The sequence below is a fragment of the Xenopus laevis genome, chromosome 9_10S (genome assembly GCF_017654675.1).
Source record: "Xenopus laevis strain J_2021 chromosome 9_10S, Xenopus_laevis_v10.1, whole genome shotgun sequence".
NCBI classification, from domain to species: domain Eukaryota; kingdom Metazoa; phylum Chordata; class Amphibia; order Anura; family Pipidae; genus Xenopus; species Xenopus laevis.
The window spans coordinates 107,003,090-107,018,899 of NC_054388.1; the positions used below are offsets into that span (position 1 = coordinate 107,003,090).

The 15,810-nt window shown below is 44.6% G+C and overlaps 1 protein-coding gene across 2 annotated transcripts in view; it reads left to right on the forward strand.

Moving 5' to 3' along the window:
- Window positions 1–1,713: 1,713 nt before the first annotated feature.
- rgs9.S (regulator of G-protein signaling 9 S homeolog) overlaps window positions 1,714–15,810 on the forward strand; it is a 72,735-nt gene continuing 58,638 nt past the window's right edge. For both annotated transcript variants that reach the window (XM_041578511.1, XM_018237800.2), the window contains exons 1-2: window positions 1,714–1,802; window positions 8,789–8,885. In XM_041578511.1, the coding sequence (XP_041434445.1) occupies window positions 1,740–1,802; window positions 8,789–8,885 (160 nt within the window). In that variant the 5' untranslated portion in view covers window positions 1,714–1,739. The remainder of the gene's footprint in view (window positions 1,803–8,788; window positions 8,886–15,810) is intronic.

Genomic DNA, 15,810 nt, shown 5'->3' on the forward strand with positions numbered 1-15,810 from the left:
CATTTTTAGGGATGAGTAGTTGCAGTCCCAATCTTGCCTCTCCTTGACCCATACTCAACTTGGCCCAAGGTTATGTCTGCTTTTTTTTTTTTTTACATCTCCCTGCCCCTCGAGTGATGCCGTGTTTAGTAGTGGTACAGGTGGAGAAGTCAACAAAGCCTGGTGACCTCACTGAATGGATTGGGATATGTTTGGTGACGTCAACAGTGGGCAAAAAAAACTTTCAAAAATCCTGACCTACCACCTATTTCCACCTCGAAAATGCTCGATTGTTAGCCCTAATCTTCCCTTCCAGCAGCTACTGGGCTGACTGTAAGAATACCTGGTGGTCAAGTGGGGTGGCAGGGATGCCCACTGCCTGCTGCTCCCCTTCACCGCTCCTGAAGTGCCGCTTCCAGGCTTGCCCATCGCTCGGCTAAAATCAGCTTTCTTTGGTGCGCCGTGTTACGTCATCTCGGTTGGCGCAAAACTCAAGTATTTAAAGGCGCAAATGTCCTGTTTCCATTGCCCAACATAAAAATCTGGGTGAGCTTTTTCCAGTCTGATCTTGTCCCTGACCCTTGCCTGTTCCTGACTCTGCTATCCTGCCGCCTGTAGTGACCTCTGCCTGTTTATTGACTATTCTCTGGATCTTGATTTTGTACCACACTACTGTTTGGTTTGACCTCGGCCTGTGACCTCGACTACTCTTCCGTTATCTGATTTGGTACAGCATTCCCCGTCTGGTATTGATCCTGCCTGTTCTGTCTTGCTGACTGCTCCATATACGTTTGGTACTGGGATGACTGGGGCCCACCAGAACAGCCCACTGTCCAAATTATTTTCCTCTTTTTTCTTCATTCACTTTTTTTCTTCTTTCTTTATTATTTTAATCACTTCTCCTTACATATTATCATTCATTTTTCCCTCAATTTCCCCTATTCTCTCTTAGAAACGGGGGAATGGCTGTGATATAGACATACAAGGCAAATAATTGGGTGAGCAGAAGGACCCACTGATACCTGAGCCCACCGGGAGTTTCCTGGTATCCCATATGAACTGTTAGAGTAATAAAATGCACAGGAGCAAAGAAGGGCTTGCAAAGAAGAAGAAATGTAGTATGTGCTGGCAGCCAGCAGGGTGCAGTGTTTTATTAGAAAAGCTCATGATCAGACGAGTGAATTTCTTCTCACCCTTCCCATGTCAGCTGCATCCGCCACAAACTCTGTCAGACCGGGTGTAACAGTGCGGTGGGACCATTTTGACCCACTTGCCCTGGGTGCCAGTTTCTTGGCTTGGCATTAATAACCCACAATTCATTCAACCGGATTAAAAATACAGATGTTAGATTTTCATATATTGTGACAGAGCACACAATGGCAGGCTTAGGATGCTGGCTACTGTCGTTTCTAACATTTGAGCCAGATGACATAGTACTGACAGGCAGATAATAGAAGGATAATTCTTGCACCTATAATTAAGTCTGGGCCATGTACTTAGTGGCCAAATGATGTGTGCACTGTGCCATTTGTGCCATTAGGTTGCAACTTACCAGGGAGCCAAAGTGCCCATTGCATCTGTTTTGCTCTTATTGTAAAACACCTGCAGTACTTGGTCGCTATATTAATTTTGATCCCCTAGGTGGCAGCAGAGAGGCACGAGAGGTGCAAACTGCCAGCCCACAGAGCCATCACCCTCCACATTAATACACAGGGACATACACAGCTTTCAAACCAGCAGTTTGACTTCAGCACTCAGCAATGACCATTAACAGTCTCCAACAAGGGAAGAACTGCAAAGTCCAGATGTCATGTTTGGCCAAGGTAAGTCCATTTTAATTTCCTACCATAATCCCCACCTGAGGGTGTCACCTGTATTCTACACCTACAGCACCACTGACGAGAGAACCCCAGGACCTTACAGTTGTTGTTGGTGAAAATTTGCTCTTGGGATTGTTGCAGTGACCCTTATTCTACCAGCTCTGTGCATATGAACATAAGCCTTGGCTTTGTTGAGGTGGATTTGCACTGCTTTGAACGTGTTGCTACTAAATAATTTAGCACTTCCCAGAATATTTCATTTGCTGCTCTGCTTGCCAAACTTCTCCCTGATTTAGTGCTAAACCAGGACACGGGATTTGCCTTTATCCTCCAGTATCCAGTTTACATTTCATGGATTATATTTAATTCATTCTTTCAATCCCAGAAGAACGAGGTTGAATTCATCTTTCCCACTACAACTATAGCCAGAGATACCCCCAAAGTGATGGAGAACTCCAGTTATCCCACACAGCCATGTCCCAGATAAAACTGGATTCCCATGAGCAGTTAGGAGTCAAGTGAAGATGCCCCTCACCGAGTGTATTTGTCTCATGTATCAGTTAAAGTGGAGCTGAACTGCCAGGCTGACTTATTCCAGTCTTTTCGATTGCACTCCTCGCCTCTCCTGTTCATTAGTTAATATGATATCATCGGGGCTAAGAGACCGTGACAGGGAAATGATGAGTTTACTGAGCCCTGGAGGAGCCGCACAGCAAGTTCAGCTTTCAGAAAGGGGTTTTATGCATCTAAGCACTAAGACAGGGGTTGGGAAACCTGTGGACTGCTGGGCTGTCTTCATGGGGGTCCTGGTAGGGGGTGACCATAAGGTATAAGGCATCACGTATAGTAGCAGGGATAATAGTACAGCAGCACTTATAGTATCAGGTGTAACGTTGCAGTATCATTTATAGTTGCAGAGTAATAATAGGGAAGCAGCCTTTGTATTAATCTTGGGTATAATAGTGCAGCTTCGGGTACAGTAATAGTTATAATAGGGCAGCAATGAGCATCACTTATAGGACTGGGATAATAGCCCAGTAGAACCTGTAGTTACAGGCATAACAGTGCAGCAGCAAATATAGTAACAGGCAAACCAGTTGAGCAGCGGTTATAGTAAGTGGAATAACAGTGCAGCAGCGGGTATAGTCACAGGAGTAAAAGTGCAGCAGCGGGTATAGTAAGAGGCATAACAGTGCAGCAGCGGCTATAGTAAGAGGCATAACAGTGCAGCAGTGGGTATAGTAAACGGCATATTAGTGTACCAGTGGCTATAGTCATAGGTATACAAGAAGAGTCACCTCGCACACCCTGGCCGTCCCAATTTTGCAAAACCTGGTGTTCGATGAAGGAGGTATCGGCAGCCTCCACAACAGACAGAGAAGTAGAAAATCACCGGCACAAAAGGATATTTCTAGCAGGGAAACCCTTGCTCGTTTATTTGCGGATGCAACGTTTTCGAGGCGTACCCCGGGGTACAAAGGGGTACGCCCCGAAACGTTGCATCCGCAAATAATCGAGCAAGGGTTCCCCTGCTAGAAATATCCTTTTGTGCCGGTGATTTTCTACTTCTATAGTCATAGGTATAACAGCACAGCAGCGGGTATAGTAAGAGGCAGAACAGTGCAGCAGTGGGTATAGTCACAGGTATAACAGTGCAGCAGTGGGTATAGTCACAGGTATAACAGCACAGGTATAGTAGTGGGTATAGTAAGAGGGATCACAGAACAGCAGCACTCATATTAACAAGAATAACAGCCAAGTATCAAATGTAATAACACTGATATTTGCATAGGAAACCTTATAGTAATAAGCATAAGTATACAGCCTCACTTATACTATCAGAAATAGAAACTCTTATTGTAGCAGTGTACCCTGATATACAGTTGTTATTGAACTACAACCCTCAGAAACAGGCCTCACCATGACTTTGACGGTGGATATGTAAAATGCCTAAAGAACACACAGCCCTGTTATTGCTGGTTGTTATGATATAAATTGACTCACGTGGCTGCCAATGAATCCCCAGTGTCGTTTTTTCATCCAGGAGATAAAAACTCCTTTTGAGTGAAATCCCACACCACTCATGGTACATTTGCTGAAATCCATCATCTGCCCTTGCTTTCAAATAGCGAGAAATTGTAGCTGGAAGAAATCATTAAAAGCGCCTTTTAATCACACGGGAGAGACTGCGGAATTCACTCTTGGAAGGAGGAAACCCAAGGTTTAATTTACTTAAAGGTTTTGATTCAGTGAAGACAATAAGGTGAGTTAGGGATGAGCGATGCTGAGACATGCCTTGGGTCTGATCACTAAAAGGGGAGATGGAATGGTTAGACACAAAATTCAGGGAACATTAGTGGATGTTGATCAGATTACTGTATAGTTTAACTCATATTGTATATCCTGTCTAGGGAATTCCCATTGCACATGTAGTTGAGTCTGAGTCTTAACTAGAGAGATTTAGGGAAGGTTTATGTCCCCTCATTTCATTGGTACCTGGGGTAGAGGGTGAGCCCCACCCTACTAGTAGACATTAAGGGGGTTCTATATAAAAATACACATTTTTCTCAAAAAAATCGAACCAAACTAGAATCCTCGATTTATCCTTAATTATCAATAAAAAACGAAGAAAAATTGGATAGAGAAAAAAACTAAACTTTTTCGGATTGTCTCGCAGTATCTTTGAGCAGCATCAGGGCGAAATAAAATCACATATAAAAGACAAACTTTTTTGGCATCAAAAATGGCGCCGCCAAAAAGTTGTGGCTTTATAAATAACCCCCTAAGTCTACTAAAAAAATCATTAATTAAACCCAAAAGGCTGTATTTGATTCCAATAAGGATTCATTATATCTTATTTGTGATCCAGTACAAGGTAATTTTTTTCTCATTTCAGAAAAAAAAATCTAAATTTTAAGTATGTGATTAAAATGGAGTCTATGGGATATGGTATTCCCATAATTCAAAGCTTTCTGGATAATGGGTTTCCAGATAACAGATCCCATACCTGCGTATTTTTACAAACAGATCATGGTTTAAGTCCCATGTGAACCCATGGATTGTTACGTCCAAACATGCCCATTATTGTCCCAAACACCACTCACTCTCTGGCAAGCCCAGGATCAGACTGGGCGAGTGGATAACTGAGGGAAAACACAGTGAGGGTCATTTATTAATTTCAGGGTTGGCGGCCTCCATGTCTAGCTGCATCACATCCGGTTCCCATGTCCGATGCTGGGACTGATCTGATCTTGGCTTCCAGTGCATGTGGCACACACTTGATCCGTGTCAGGGCCAGAACTAGGAGTAGGCAGAAGAGGCACATATCTAGGGCACAAGGGTGGTGGTCAGAACTTACGTTTTCAGTCCTACCATTAGTTCCAGGGGAGAGAGTCAGAACTGTGCAAGCGGCACTGGGTGGGGGGTACCCGCTAAGAGCCCACATACAATTTGAGCCGGCTCTGTCTGCAAATAACATTATATAGCCTGGGCACCGAGATGGGCAGCAAGATGTGGTGGCTACCAGTACTGTTTTCTGTTCTAAAGCCAGGTAAAGAAAAGCAGCCTCAGGTGGAGTGCTAGGGTTGGGAAGCAGAGGGGGAAGTGGAGAGGTGATGGTTAATAAGCGGTGCAGCATTCCAAGGCATCAGCAGTCTGCATCTCTGTACGAGCCCAATGTATGGCTTGCAGAACAGAGGACTATATACAATAACGTGTCTGGTGCCTCTGTTTTCATTTGCTATCACGTAAGAGAGAAATGTGCCTTTAAATTGGATCTTTACCCCTTGCCTAAATGAAGGAAACTGTAATTCTCAGCAGCTTTCCAATAAACGCTCATTAAACATTTTCATTGGCTGTTAAAGTATGTGTCAATGAAATTGCTATTAAAAAAAAAAAAGCACATGTTCCACTGTTTATGGCCTCTGGTTCTGATTCCGGAAACAGTGAAGCAGAAGCCAGTTTCCCTCCAGGTCTGTTACTGTGCAAAGAATAGATCCAGCCCGACAGATACGGCTCTCAAAAGCAATTACAGAATAACTTGAATAACAATAAAAGATGTGTAATGTATAAATATTGGGAAGTTGCTTAGAATTACTTGTTTTCCCCTTATGAGAGGAGTTGCCCTTTATTGATGATGAACTCTTGCACTAGACATCCATTGCAGGGCTGGTGGGAATGTCAAAGAAGAGATTGGAATGGGGTTTTAGCACAGATTATGCACAAAGCATCTTCCATATCTGCTGCTGACCAGATGTTCAACTGTCATTTCACTAGGGATGCCCTTTTTGTGCTCCCCGGCCAGATGGTGTTTTATGGAAAGGATAAGCTCCTTATAAATGATTTCTTTCTGTCCCACGAAAAGATCTGATACTTCCTCAGAAAGTGACCCTAATGTGCTCTATGATATAAGCGCCGATTCCCTGCTCCACCCACTGCGCCTTTAATAATCACCAAAACTAATGCATAAGATATTTATCGTCTGAACGTCACATCACATTAGCCGTCATATTGGGCAAACAAGAAAAAACAAATCTGTTTGAAACAGTTCATTGGGGAACTAAATGGCCACTGCGAAAGCTCTTGTTATTAAACAGATTAAGACAGATATTGGCATTGATCTCCAAAGTTCATTAATGACATGCAATCACGTTATAATATCTCGCTTAATTGGTTCTGTGTAGTTTATTCACTGAATGCTATCTATGTTTGCTAATAACACTTCAAAACAGTTTGGTGTTTCCCTTTTTTTTGTGCTGAGCTTCCTTATTTAGCCTGTAGTCTCTTGTAGAGTGGGGTTAGCATGGTGGCTATTTGACACCACTAAGGGGAAAAAAACAAAATTGCTCACCTGCTTGTATACTGGGAGGTCCTCCCTTTTATTGAGGTGGTGGTGCTTAGACCCCCCCTTAAGGTGGAATTTCATCCTTCTTGCACACAGGTAGGGTCCCCATACCTTAAAGCAGTGATCCCCAACCAGGAGCTCGCAAGTAACATGTTGCTCACCAACCCCTTGGATGTTGCTCCCAGTGGCCTCAAAGCAGGAGCTTATTTTTTAATTCCAGGCAAGTTTTGGCTACATAAAAATCACGTGTAATGCCAAACAGAGCCTCTTGTAGGCTTACAGTCCGCATAGGGGCTACCAAATTGCCAATCACGGCAGTTATTTGGCTATCCCAGGAAGTTTTTGCATGCCTGTGTTGCTCCCCAACTCTTTCTATTTTTGAATGTGGCTTGTGGGTAAAAAAGGTTGGGGAACATTGCCTTAAAGAGAGATTCCACAACAACATCTATGCTCCTATCAAGAGCAGAGTTGCTGCCACCACGAGACAAGAGGGTACATCTACAACTAGGGTTACAACGCAGCCAGTATTTCACCAGCCTAGCCTCAAAACACCAGCAAGGGCCTTGGCCAGTATTACAAACTTACCGGCAATGTACAATCTGCCCCGACCCTCCTCCTACCCCCTTTCCCAACAACCCTTCTAGCCTTCCCTACTTACTGTTCCCCCTTGTATGTGGTCCATGAGGTCTTGCCTCCGCCCCAATTTATATCACAGCTCCACCCATGATGTAATGGACCCTCCCCCGCCCTGGCCGGTGAGAACACAGCCAAAAGGTGGCAACCCTATTTACAACTATTAGCACAGTTACAGTTATGCAAAACTCCTTGTTGTAAGTTTTTTATTAAAGGTGCTTGCGTAAAATTGCAAGCATTTCTGTAAAGTTGCATTTGGCATCAAACAGTCCCTCCTATTCTGAATCAAGAGCTGTTGACGCAAGGGAACCCCTCTGAACCAAGTGGTAGCTCCACGTTTCCCGAGGTGCCCTGCATTAATCAGCACAGTTGCACGCCAATGATGCCAACACAAAATGCACTAATCTTAATGCATAGGCAACAAATGCGCCAGGCACAGCATCCCCTGGTGACCAGAACAATACTGCAATTCTGGGGAAAATGATGGATTGTGGGGGGGCTGACATGGCTATTGGGAATTCTTATTGGTAAATTATGAATAATTGCATGAATAATTAAATTTTTTTTAAATGCTGTCAAGTTTTGTTGAAAAATTGGGGGCACAGTGGGACAGCTGCCCACTTAATGCAAGAAGATCCTCCAATGAGAATTCTGTGAACTCCTAGAATATTTTGACTTTTAGTTTCCAACATCTGCCCTTCTGATATTTGCTACAGCATAATACCCGTATGAGCAGGCCAAAATAGCAGGGTAATCTCCAAATATGAACGAAGAGCAAGGCAATGGCGCTTATAGTGATGCATTTCACTAGAAAATGTTTTTGTATTTATCGTGAAGTTTAGGTCTCCTACAGTGCTATGGAGTGCTATGGAGCAGGGTTGGTCTAAGACAGGGAGTGCCTATTTGAGTGCCAGGTCTACTTTCAGTAATGATGTCCCATTATGATCTACACCCATAAAAGAATTGCTAGCATTCTGTTCCAGTAGTAAATATATATTGTTATATTTAAATATCTAATTCTTATGTAACCTTAGCATAAAAAAATATCTAAATGAAAAGCATAAAACAGGAGGGTGATTTAGACTGTTTGTTGACAGTGTCACCAGCTAACAGTCTACTGGTAGATCCCGATCTACCTTTTGAACACCCCTGGTCTAAGATGTCCCCTCTTACCACTCACCATGTCTCCTGAACCCCTCTACACCAACATACCCGCTGCTATTATCAAAGTTAGGAAATTTCAGTCAGGCCAAACTAAGGGCAGCAAGAGTGAACCAGAGGTACCAGTCAGTCATTATTTTCTTAAATCAAGTCCCTAGGGACTTGTCTACTCTGCCTACCCCGAGTTCTTCTGTAATGCTAAGGCGTGCAAGTGGAGATTTGGATGGATAATTTATGTTATTATAAGTCATTTATGACCATTAGAGGTCACTATAATGTCCCTTTCTTGCTTGTCTAGAAACTGGAGAATAAAATTAGAATTATAATCTTCTTGTCATTCTGAATTGTGTAGATGGAACGGCTGATTGTTGCCATGCAAGATCCAGACATGGGCATCAAAATGAGGAATCAGAGGCTACTGATCACAGTAATACCTCATGCAATGACAGGTAAGTCCATGGCCAGCTTGAAACAGAGGTTACATATGAAATGCCATAGAATTTGCGAGATATGATGATGGCCTCCACTGTTTGTTTCCTCCAGTAGAGTCGCACTCCTGGTTTTGTGGTGCCATCTGAATTCATATTACTTGGAAGATATTGCGGCTTTGACTGATTGGAGCACAGGGCAAGGTTAATAAAATAACGGTGATGCTCACTCAGGGCTGAAAAAAGGGGTAGGCAGAAGAGGCACCTGCCTAGGGCACAATAATGTGGGGGCGCTGGCAAGGCTGTATTTAGATCCGATGGCACCCTAGACATCAAACCTTGACAGTCCCCTATGTTGTGCGTGCTGACGTCAAGCAGCACGTGTAACGGAAGTGATGTCAGAGTGCCGTGCGTGTGATGTCACTTCCGCAGTCTTCCTCAGACCCCCTTGGCGTTGGGCAGGTACCTATTAAAATGTCTTCTGCCTACCTCTAGTCCGGGTTCACACCCCTGCTGCTCTCACCTCCCTCTCCTCTCCCCTCCCCTCCACTCTATTACTCTCCCCTCCCTTCCTCTGTCACTCGCCCCACCTCCATCCCTCCCTTGCCCTTCCCCTTCGTTTGCTCTCCCCTCCCTCCCTTCTATTATGGCGCATGTGCACTCCCGCACACACATGCACACACTGGGGGGAGGGGTAGCCGACCGGTGAGCCTAGGGTGCCCTGTCGGTTTGGCCCAGCCCTGTGCTCACTTAATAACTGTTGGCAAAAAGGGAGATGCTCATTGAATAAGTGGTGATATTAGAGGCACATCTGACCCTCACAATGAATGGCATTGTTTGATAAATTGAAGATGAGCACACAAACCTTATCAAGTCTGGATTATAAAAAAAAAATTAGGAATTTAGATTTTTTCCCAGTGTTGATCAAGATAAATAGATTATACGGCCAAATGTAAGTACCCATCCCTTATAAAAGTTGTAACATTTACTGCTGAGTTCTGAAATGTCTCTATCTGGTGGAATCAGTACTGACAATGGTTAGGTTTGGTGAATGAGGAATAATGCTCTTCCTTTGTTTCTCATCATTTATTTGGGCAAGGGCCTCTTGTTCTACTGAAAACAACCTTTAAGGCTTCAGTGTACAAAGAGATTCTCTATAATTCCTTTTGTCATACTTTTTGGCAACAGTTTACAGAAGGCCCTTTCTGGTTTCAGCACAATAAAGCCCCCATGAACAAAGACAAGTGCATATAGAATGGGTGTGCTGAGTTGAGAGTGGAAGAATATGACTGGTCTCACAACCCAACTGGACAACTTTGGGATTAACTGGAACCCTGACTGTGAGCCAGTATCACTCCTCAGCCTCTTACATATGAATTGAAGCCAATCCCACCATCTTCAGAGGGGCCAGGCGCACTTCAATCCCAATCTAGCCCAACCCTCCCACCCATTTCCCACCTCCACCCACTTCCCGTCTGCCTCTGCCCACTACCTGCCCCATGCCGACTTGCACCCCCTTCCCCGCAGCAAATATATATCCCTAAACGAGCCATGATTTTTTTGTACTCCATTCTGCTACCTGGGGGGAGTTTGTCCAAGTTAGATATGAGAGAGGAAGACCTGAAGCAGAACAAGCAAACCAATGGACTTTTAATTAGATCCATGAGATGAGAAAAATATAATGACAAAAAGAAAGTAATAAAGTGACCACACTATTGCGTATCTGCCAGTTGCACATCTATATATTTCACACCAAATTATGGGATATTATAATTAGGGAGGCACCAAATACATTATTTTGGATTCAGGCTAACCCCTGAATCCTTCTCGAAAGATTCGGCAGAATACCGAACCAAATCCTAAGGGAAAGGGAAAAACTATTTACTTCCTTGTTTTGTAACAAAAAGTCACAGGATTTCCCTCCCCACCCCTAATTTGCATATGCAAATTAGGATTCGGATTCGGTTCCGCCGGTAAGAAGGATTCAGCCGAATCCTGCTGAAAAAGGGTGAATCCTGGCCGAATCCCAAACCAAATCCTGGATTCAGTGCATCCCTACTTATAATGGAATATTATCCAAGCTCTATAATGATAATATTTTCCAATTTGATTTTTACTTTGCGTACACGGCACATCTGCTATGTATTTTTCTAGAAACATTCCTATTATGCATGACACTGAGAAACCTGCAGGAAAATGCCTCAGGGTATGTAGTTAAGAAAATCCACAAATTATGAGCCGGGAGATTTTTCCATCCCTGGCAGTGGCATTAGTGAGGGAAAAACTGACAAGTGTATTTTGGGTTCCAGTCTAAAGAATGGAATGAAGCCTGCCTCTGGTGATTATATTTTGGAAAAGAAGGCTGGTCAAAGGTTCCTTTTTTTAAAATATGATGGGGGTTATTTTCAAGCTAAGCACTAGTGATGTGCGGGTCGGGCAGGTTCAGGCAGACCTCACACTCTTCTTCACGGGTGCGGGTTGAGCTCTTCTCCTGCTCTCCCTGCCCGCCACGTTGCAGTGCCGGCTTCCAGCTTCCGGGTTCTTCTTTTATAGACGCTGTGCCTGCTCGCCCCAGCCCTTTTGCAATGTCATTGGCGGGGCAGGTCTATAAAGGAACCCGGAAGTCGGGCTTGGGCGAGGTGGAGGGCGGGTGCGGGTCGTGGAAATCCCAACCTGCACATCACTACTAAGCACCCCTAGGCCAGCCAATGGGAACTACACTTTGGACACAGGAGATCAGAAAGTCCTTGTGGTGCACCCGGTGCAAAAAATGTAGCCAACCCCACAGATTCCCATGAGCTTTTCTACTCCTTTTTGTTGGTGTTGTTTTTAGAAAATGTTTCAAAATGATTCCTGTTGGAATTTTATTGGACTTTTAAACTGCATCAAATTGTGTTATACCAAAAGAACAGCCCCTTCATCAAGTGTTGAGTAGTAATCTCAGCGCCATCTCAATGTACAGTTGGAGGCTTTGATGGCAATAAATGGTGACTATTTTAGAACATTTCCTTTTTTTGTTTCTGGTGTTTTCAGAATCTGTCGCTTAGAGTTTTGAGCTGTTTTATTTTCTCCAGCAACTAAACATGATAAATAATTCATAGATTATAATTTTAAGAATCCAGAACCAGTTTTAATCCCTTTGTTGCTGGAGGAACTGACAGACACTGTTTCACTGCTGAGCAATATGTTTTAGCCTGGCTTTAAAAGTAATATAAACACTTGAATGTTACTGGACTACAAGTACCAGCATGTTCCTAAGCTCTAAGCATGTTGAGGTTGTCCAGTGGCTCTGAAGAGCTTGGGATATTGAGCAGGTTGAACATTCTGGTTAAACCTGCTCAATAAAATGTATCCCCAGCTCTTCAGAGCCAATGGTTCATTAAAAGAAAAACCCATAACCACCAGTTTACTAGAGTAGGACCAGGACCGCCATCAGAAATCGTAGGGCCCCGTACGCAGGGCCGGAACTAGGGGTAGACAGAAGAGGCAGCTGCCTAGGGCGCAATGATTAGGGGGCGCTGGGCAGCTACCTCTTCTGCCTACCCCTAGACTGAACCCACCTGGAAATCTGTTTGCAGTAAGCGCCGCACGCTGAAGCGAACGTGAATGTCTTTAATGCGCATGCGCGCCGGACCACCTTTACTGCGCGCCCGGGAACATGTTTACTGCATATGCGCGCTGGGAACGGAAGAAAGGAAGGGGCGAGCAGGCGGGCTGGGCTGCCTAGGGCGCCCGGCCTGTTTGGCCCGCCTCTGCCCGTACGACACAATTTCCTGGGCCCCCTGGGCTGCGCCCACCGCAAGCCCCACCTACAGGTCCGCCCTCCCCACCCCACAGTAAAAAAACAAAAAAAATATTGGTGGCTAGGGTTCCCACATGTTAATAAAAAATAAAAAGATATTGGTGGTCAGGGCCCCCCATAGAAAAACATTTTCTGGCCAGGGCCCCCCCATTAAAAAATATTGGTGGCTAGGACCCCACATGAGAAAAAATAATTGGTGGCCAGGCCCCCCCCCACATTATAAGAAAATTGGTGGCCAGGGCCCCTTAAACGTCCATGCCTTCCCGAAGTCAGCAGCTCTCAGAAAGATGGGGGGCCCGGCTAATCAAGTAAGTGTGGCGTGGCTGGGGCCCCCCTTACCCTCGGAGCCCCCTACAACTCTCCCCCCGTCCCCCCCTGATGGCTGCCCTGAGTAGGACACTCTGATGGAGAAGAGACAGGCACTGGGCTGGACTAGAACTCTCTTATGGTGACTCATTGGGGGAGGAGCAGGAAGTCTTAAAGGAACAGTAACACCAAAAAATGAAAATATAATGTACTGTTCTTCTGCACTGGTAAAACTGGTGTGTTTGCTTCAGGAACACAACTATAGGCAAGCTTCAGTCATGGAGGCAGCCATACATAGCTGAAAAAAATGAGACAGGGCTGCCATCAGAAATCACGGGGCCCCATACAACAAAATGTTCTGGGCTCCCTAGTAACCACCACACCAGCCTGGCCCCCCAAGACCCATCGAGGATCCTGTCCACACCATAGTAAAAAGACCACACAGACATCAGTGCTAAAAACGGTAAACACACACACAAGGTCAGGCCCCCCCAATAAGTTGAAAACAAATAATTGGTGGTCAAGGCCCCCTATAAGTCAAGTTTTTTTAGGACCGATCTGAGGGCTTTTGGCTCTTTCTGCGGCTTTTGGCTCTTTCCGCGGCTTTCGCCTCTTTTCACGGCTTTCAGAGTTCGGCGGCTTTTGGAAGCTTTTGCCGGCTTTAGGAAACTTCAGTGGCTTTCAGAAACATGCCGGATGTCAGCGACGCAAAGGGGGCCCGGCTAATCCAGGAAGTTCAGCACTGCCAGGCCCCCCTTAAAGCACTGGGCCTGAACCAGTTGTGCCGTTTTGATTGCAGCAGTGACGACAGATGACAGATAAACTCTGTAATATACAATGGGATTCTTCAGAAATGTGTTATCTACTGTGTATACTGTGCTTGAATGGCTGCCCCCATGGCTACACAGCAGCTTGTTTATATAAACTATAGTAGTACTTATCTGTTATCTACTGTGTATCCTGTGCTTGAATGACTGCCCCATGGCTACACAGCAGCTTGTTTATATAAACTATAGTAGTACTTATCTGTTATCTACTGTGTATCCTGTGCTTGAATGGCTGCCCCCATGGCTACACAGCAGCTTGTTTATATAAACTATAGTAGTACTTATCTTTTATCTACTGTGTATCCTGTGCTTGAATGGCTGCCCCCATGGCTACACAGCAGCTTGTTTATATAAACTATAGTAGTACTTATCTGTTATCTACTGTGTATCCTGTGCTTGAATGACTGCCCCCATGGCTACACAGCAGCTTGTTTATATAAACTATAGTAGTACTTATCTGTTATCTACTGTGTATCCTGTGCTTGAATGGCTGCCCCCATGGCTACACAGCAGCTTGTTTATATAAACTATAGTAGTACTTATCTGTTATCTACTGTGTATCCTGTGCTTGAATGGCTGCCCCCATGGCTACACAGCAGCATGTTTATATAAACTATAGTAGTACTTATCTGTTATCTACTGTGTATCCTGTGCTTGAATGGCTGCCCCCATGGCCAAACAGCAGCTTGTTTATATAAACTATAGTATACTTATCTGTTATCTACTGTGTATCCTGTGCTTGAATGGCTGCCCCCATGGCTACACAGCAGCTTGTTTATATAAACTATAGTAGTACTTATCTGTTATCTACTGTGTATCCTGTGCTTGAATGGCTGCCCCCATGGCCACACAGCAGCTTGTTTATATAAACTATAGTAGTACTTATCTTTTATCTACTGTGTATCCTGTGCTTGAATGGCTGCCCCCATGGCTACACAGCAGCTTGTTTATATAAACTATAGTAGTACTTATCTGTTATCTACTATGTATCCTGTGCTTGAATGACTGCCCCCATGGCCAAACAGCAGCTTGTTTATATAAACTATAGTATTTTTTCTGAAGAAAACACTCAGTTATACAAGTGTAGGGACATTTTTTACCTCATCGCAATCTGCCCAAACGGCACCCCAGTCACCAACCCAGTTCTGATAAAATCCTCCTACTTTAGGGAAAGCCCTGTCCTCTTTGAGAGGCTAATTGTTCTTTCAGAGGCTAATTGTTAGGCAGTTGGCAAGTATAGCTTTAGGGCTCTTACACATGAGCGTTTTTACCTGCGCTCCCCTGCGTTCCGTTTTTCGGCGTTCAGCCGCAGGGGAGCGCAGGAATAGACGCATTTCATTATTTCAAATGGGGCTGTACTCACACAGGCGCATGTAGGCGCTGAACGCAGGTTGAGACGCAACATGCTGCATTTTTCCTGCGTTCGGCGCCTACACGCGCCTGTGTGAGTACAGCCCCATTTGAAATAATGAAATGCGTCTATTCCTGCGCTCCCCTGCGGCTGAACGCCGAAAAACGGAACGCAGGGGAGCGCAGGTAAAAACGCTCATGTGTAAGAGCCCTTAGACTTGTGCTGGTAACAATATCCTGGAAACATATGTGTTCCATTAGGCCATGGAGTGAATTGGTGCCTCCTGAGAGCCAAGCACAAGGGTCAGCCCCAAGGATAATTTCCATGAAGAATTCACAATCCCTGTGTAAGTGTAACACTCCTTTCCCATTGGGCCTACACTGAGCTGCACGGATAGGATAATTGATCCTATGGGTCTTCATAATGCTCAGGGACTTAATCATTTCTCATTGATATCCTCCTGTGTGCAGATTTCCCCCAAACCTGAATCTTTTACATAGTGACAAATCACCCAATTAATTAGAGTTAAAGAAGAATTTCAGGGGGATACAGTGCCGTAATGTTATTACCTGTAGGAATATTAGCCTATTACTGCTGTGGGTTCTGGACATGTGAATGAAGTCCATGTGATTGGAAGGAGTCTGGAGAGTGTGCTGAACT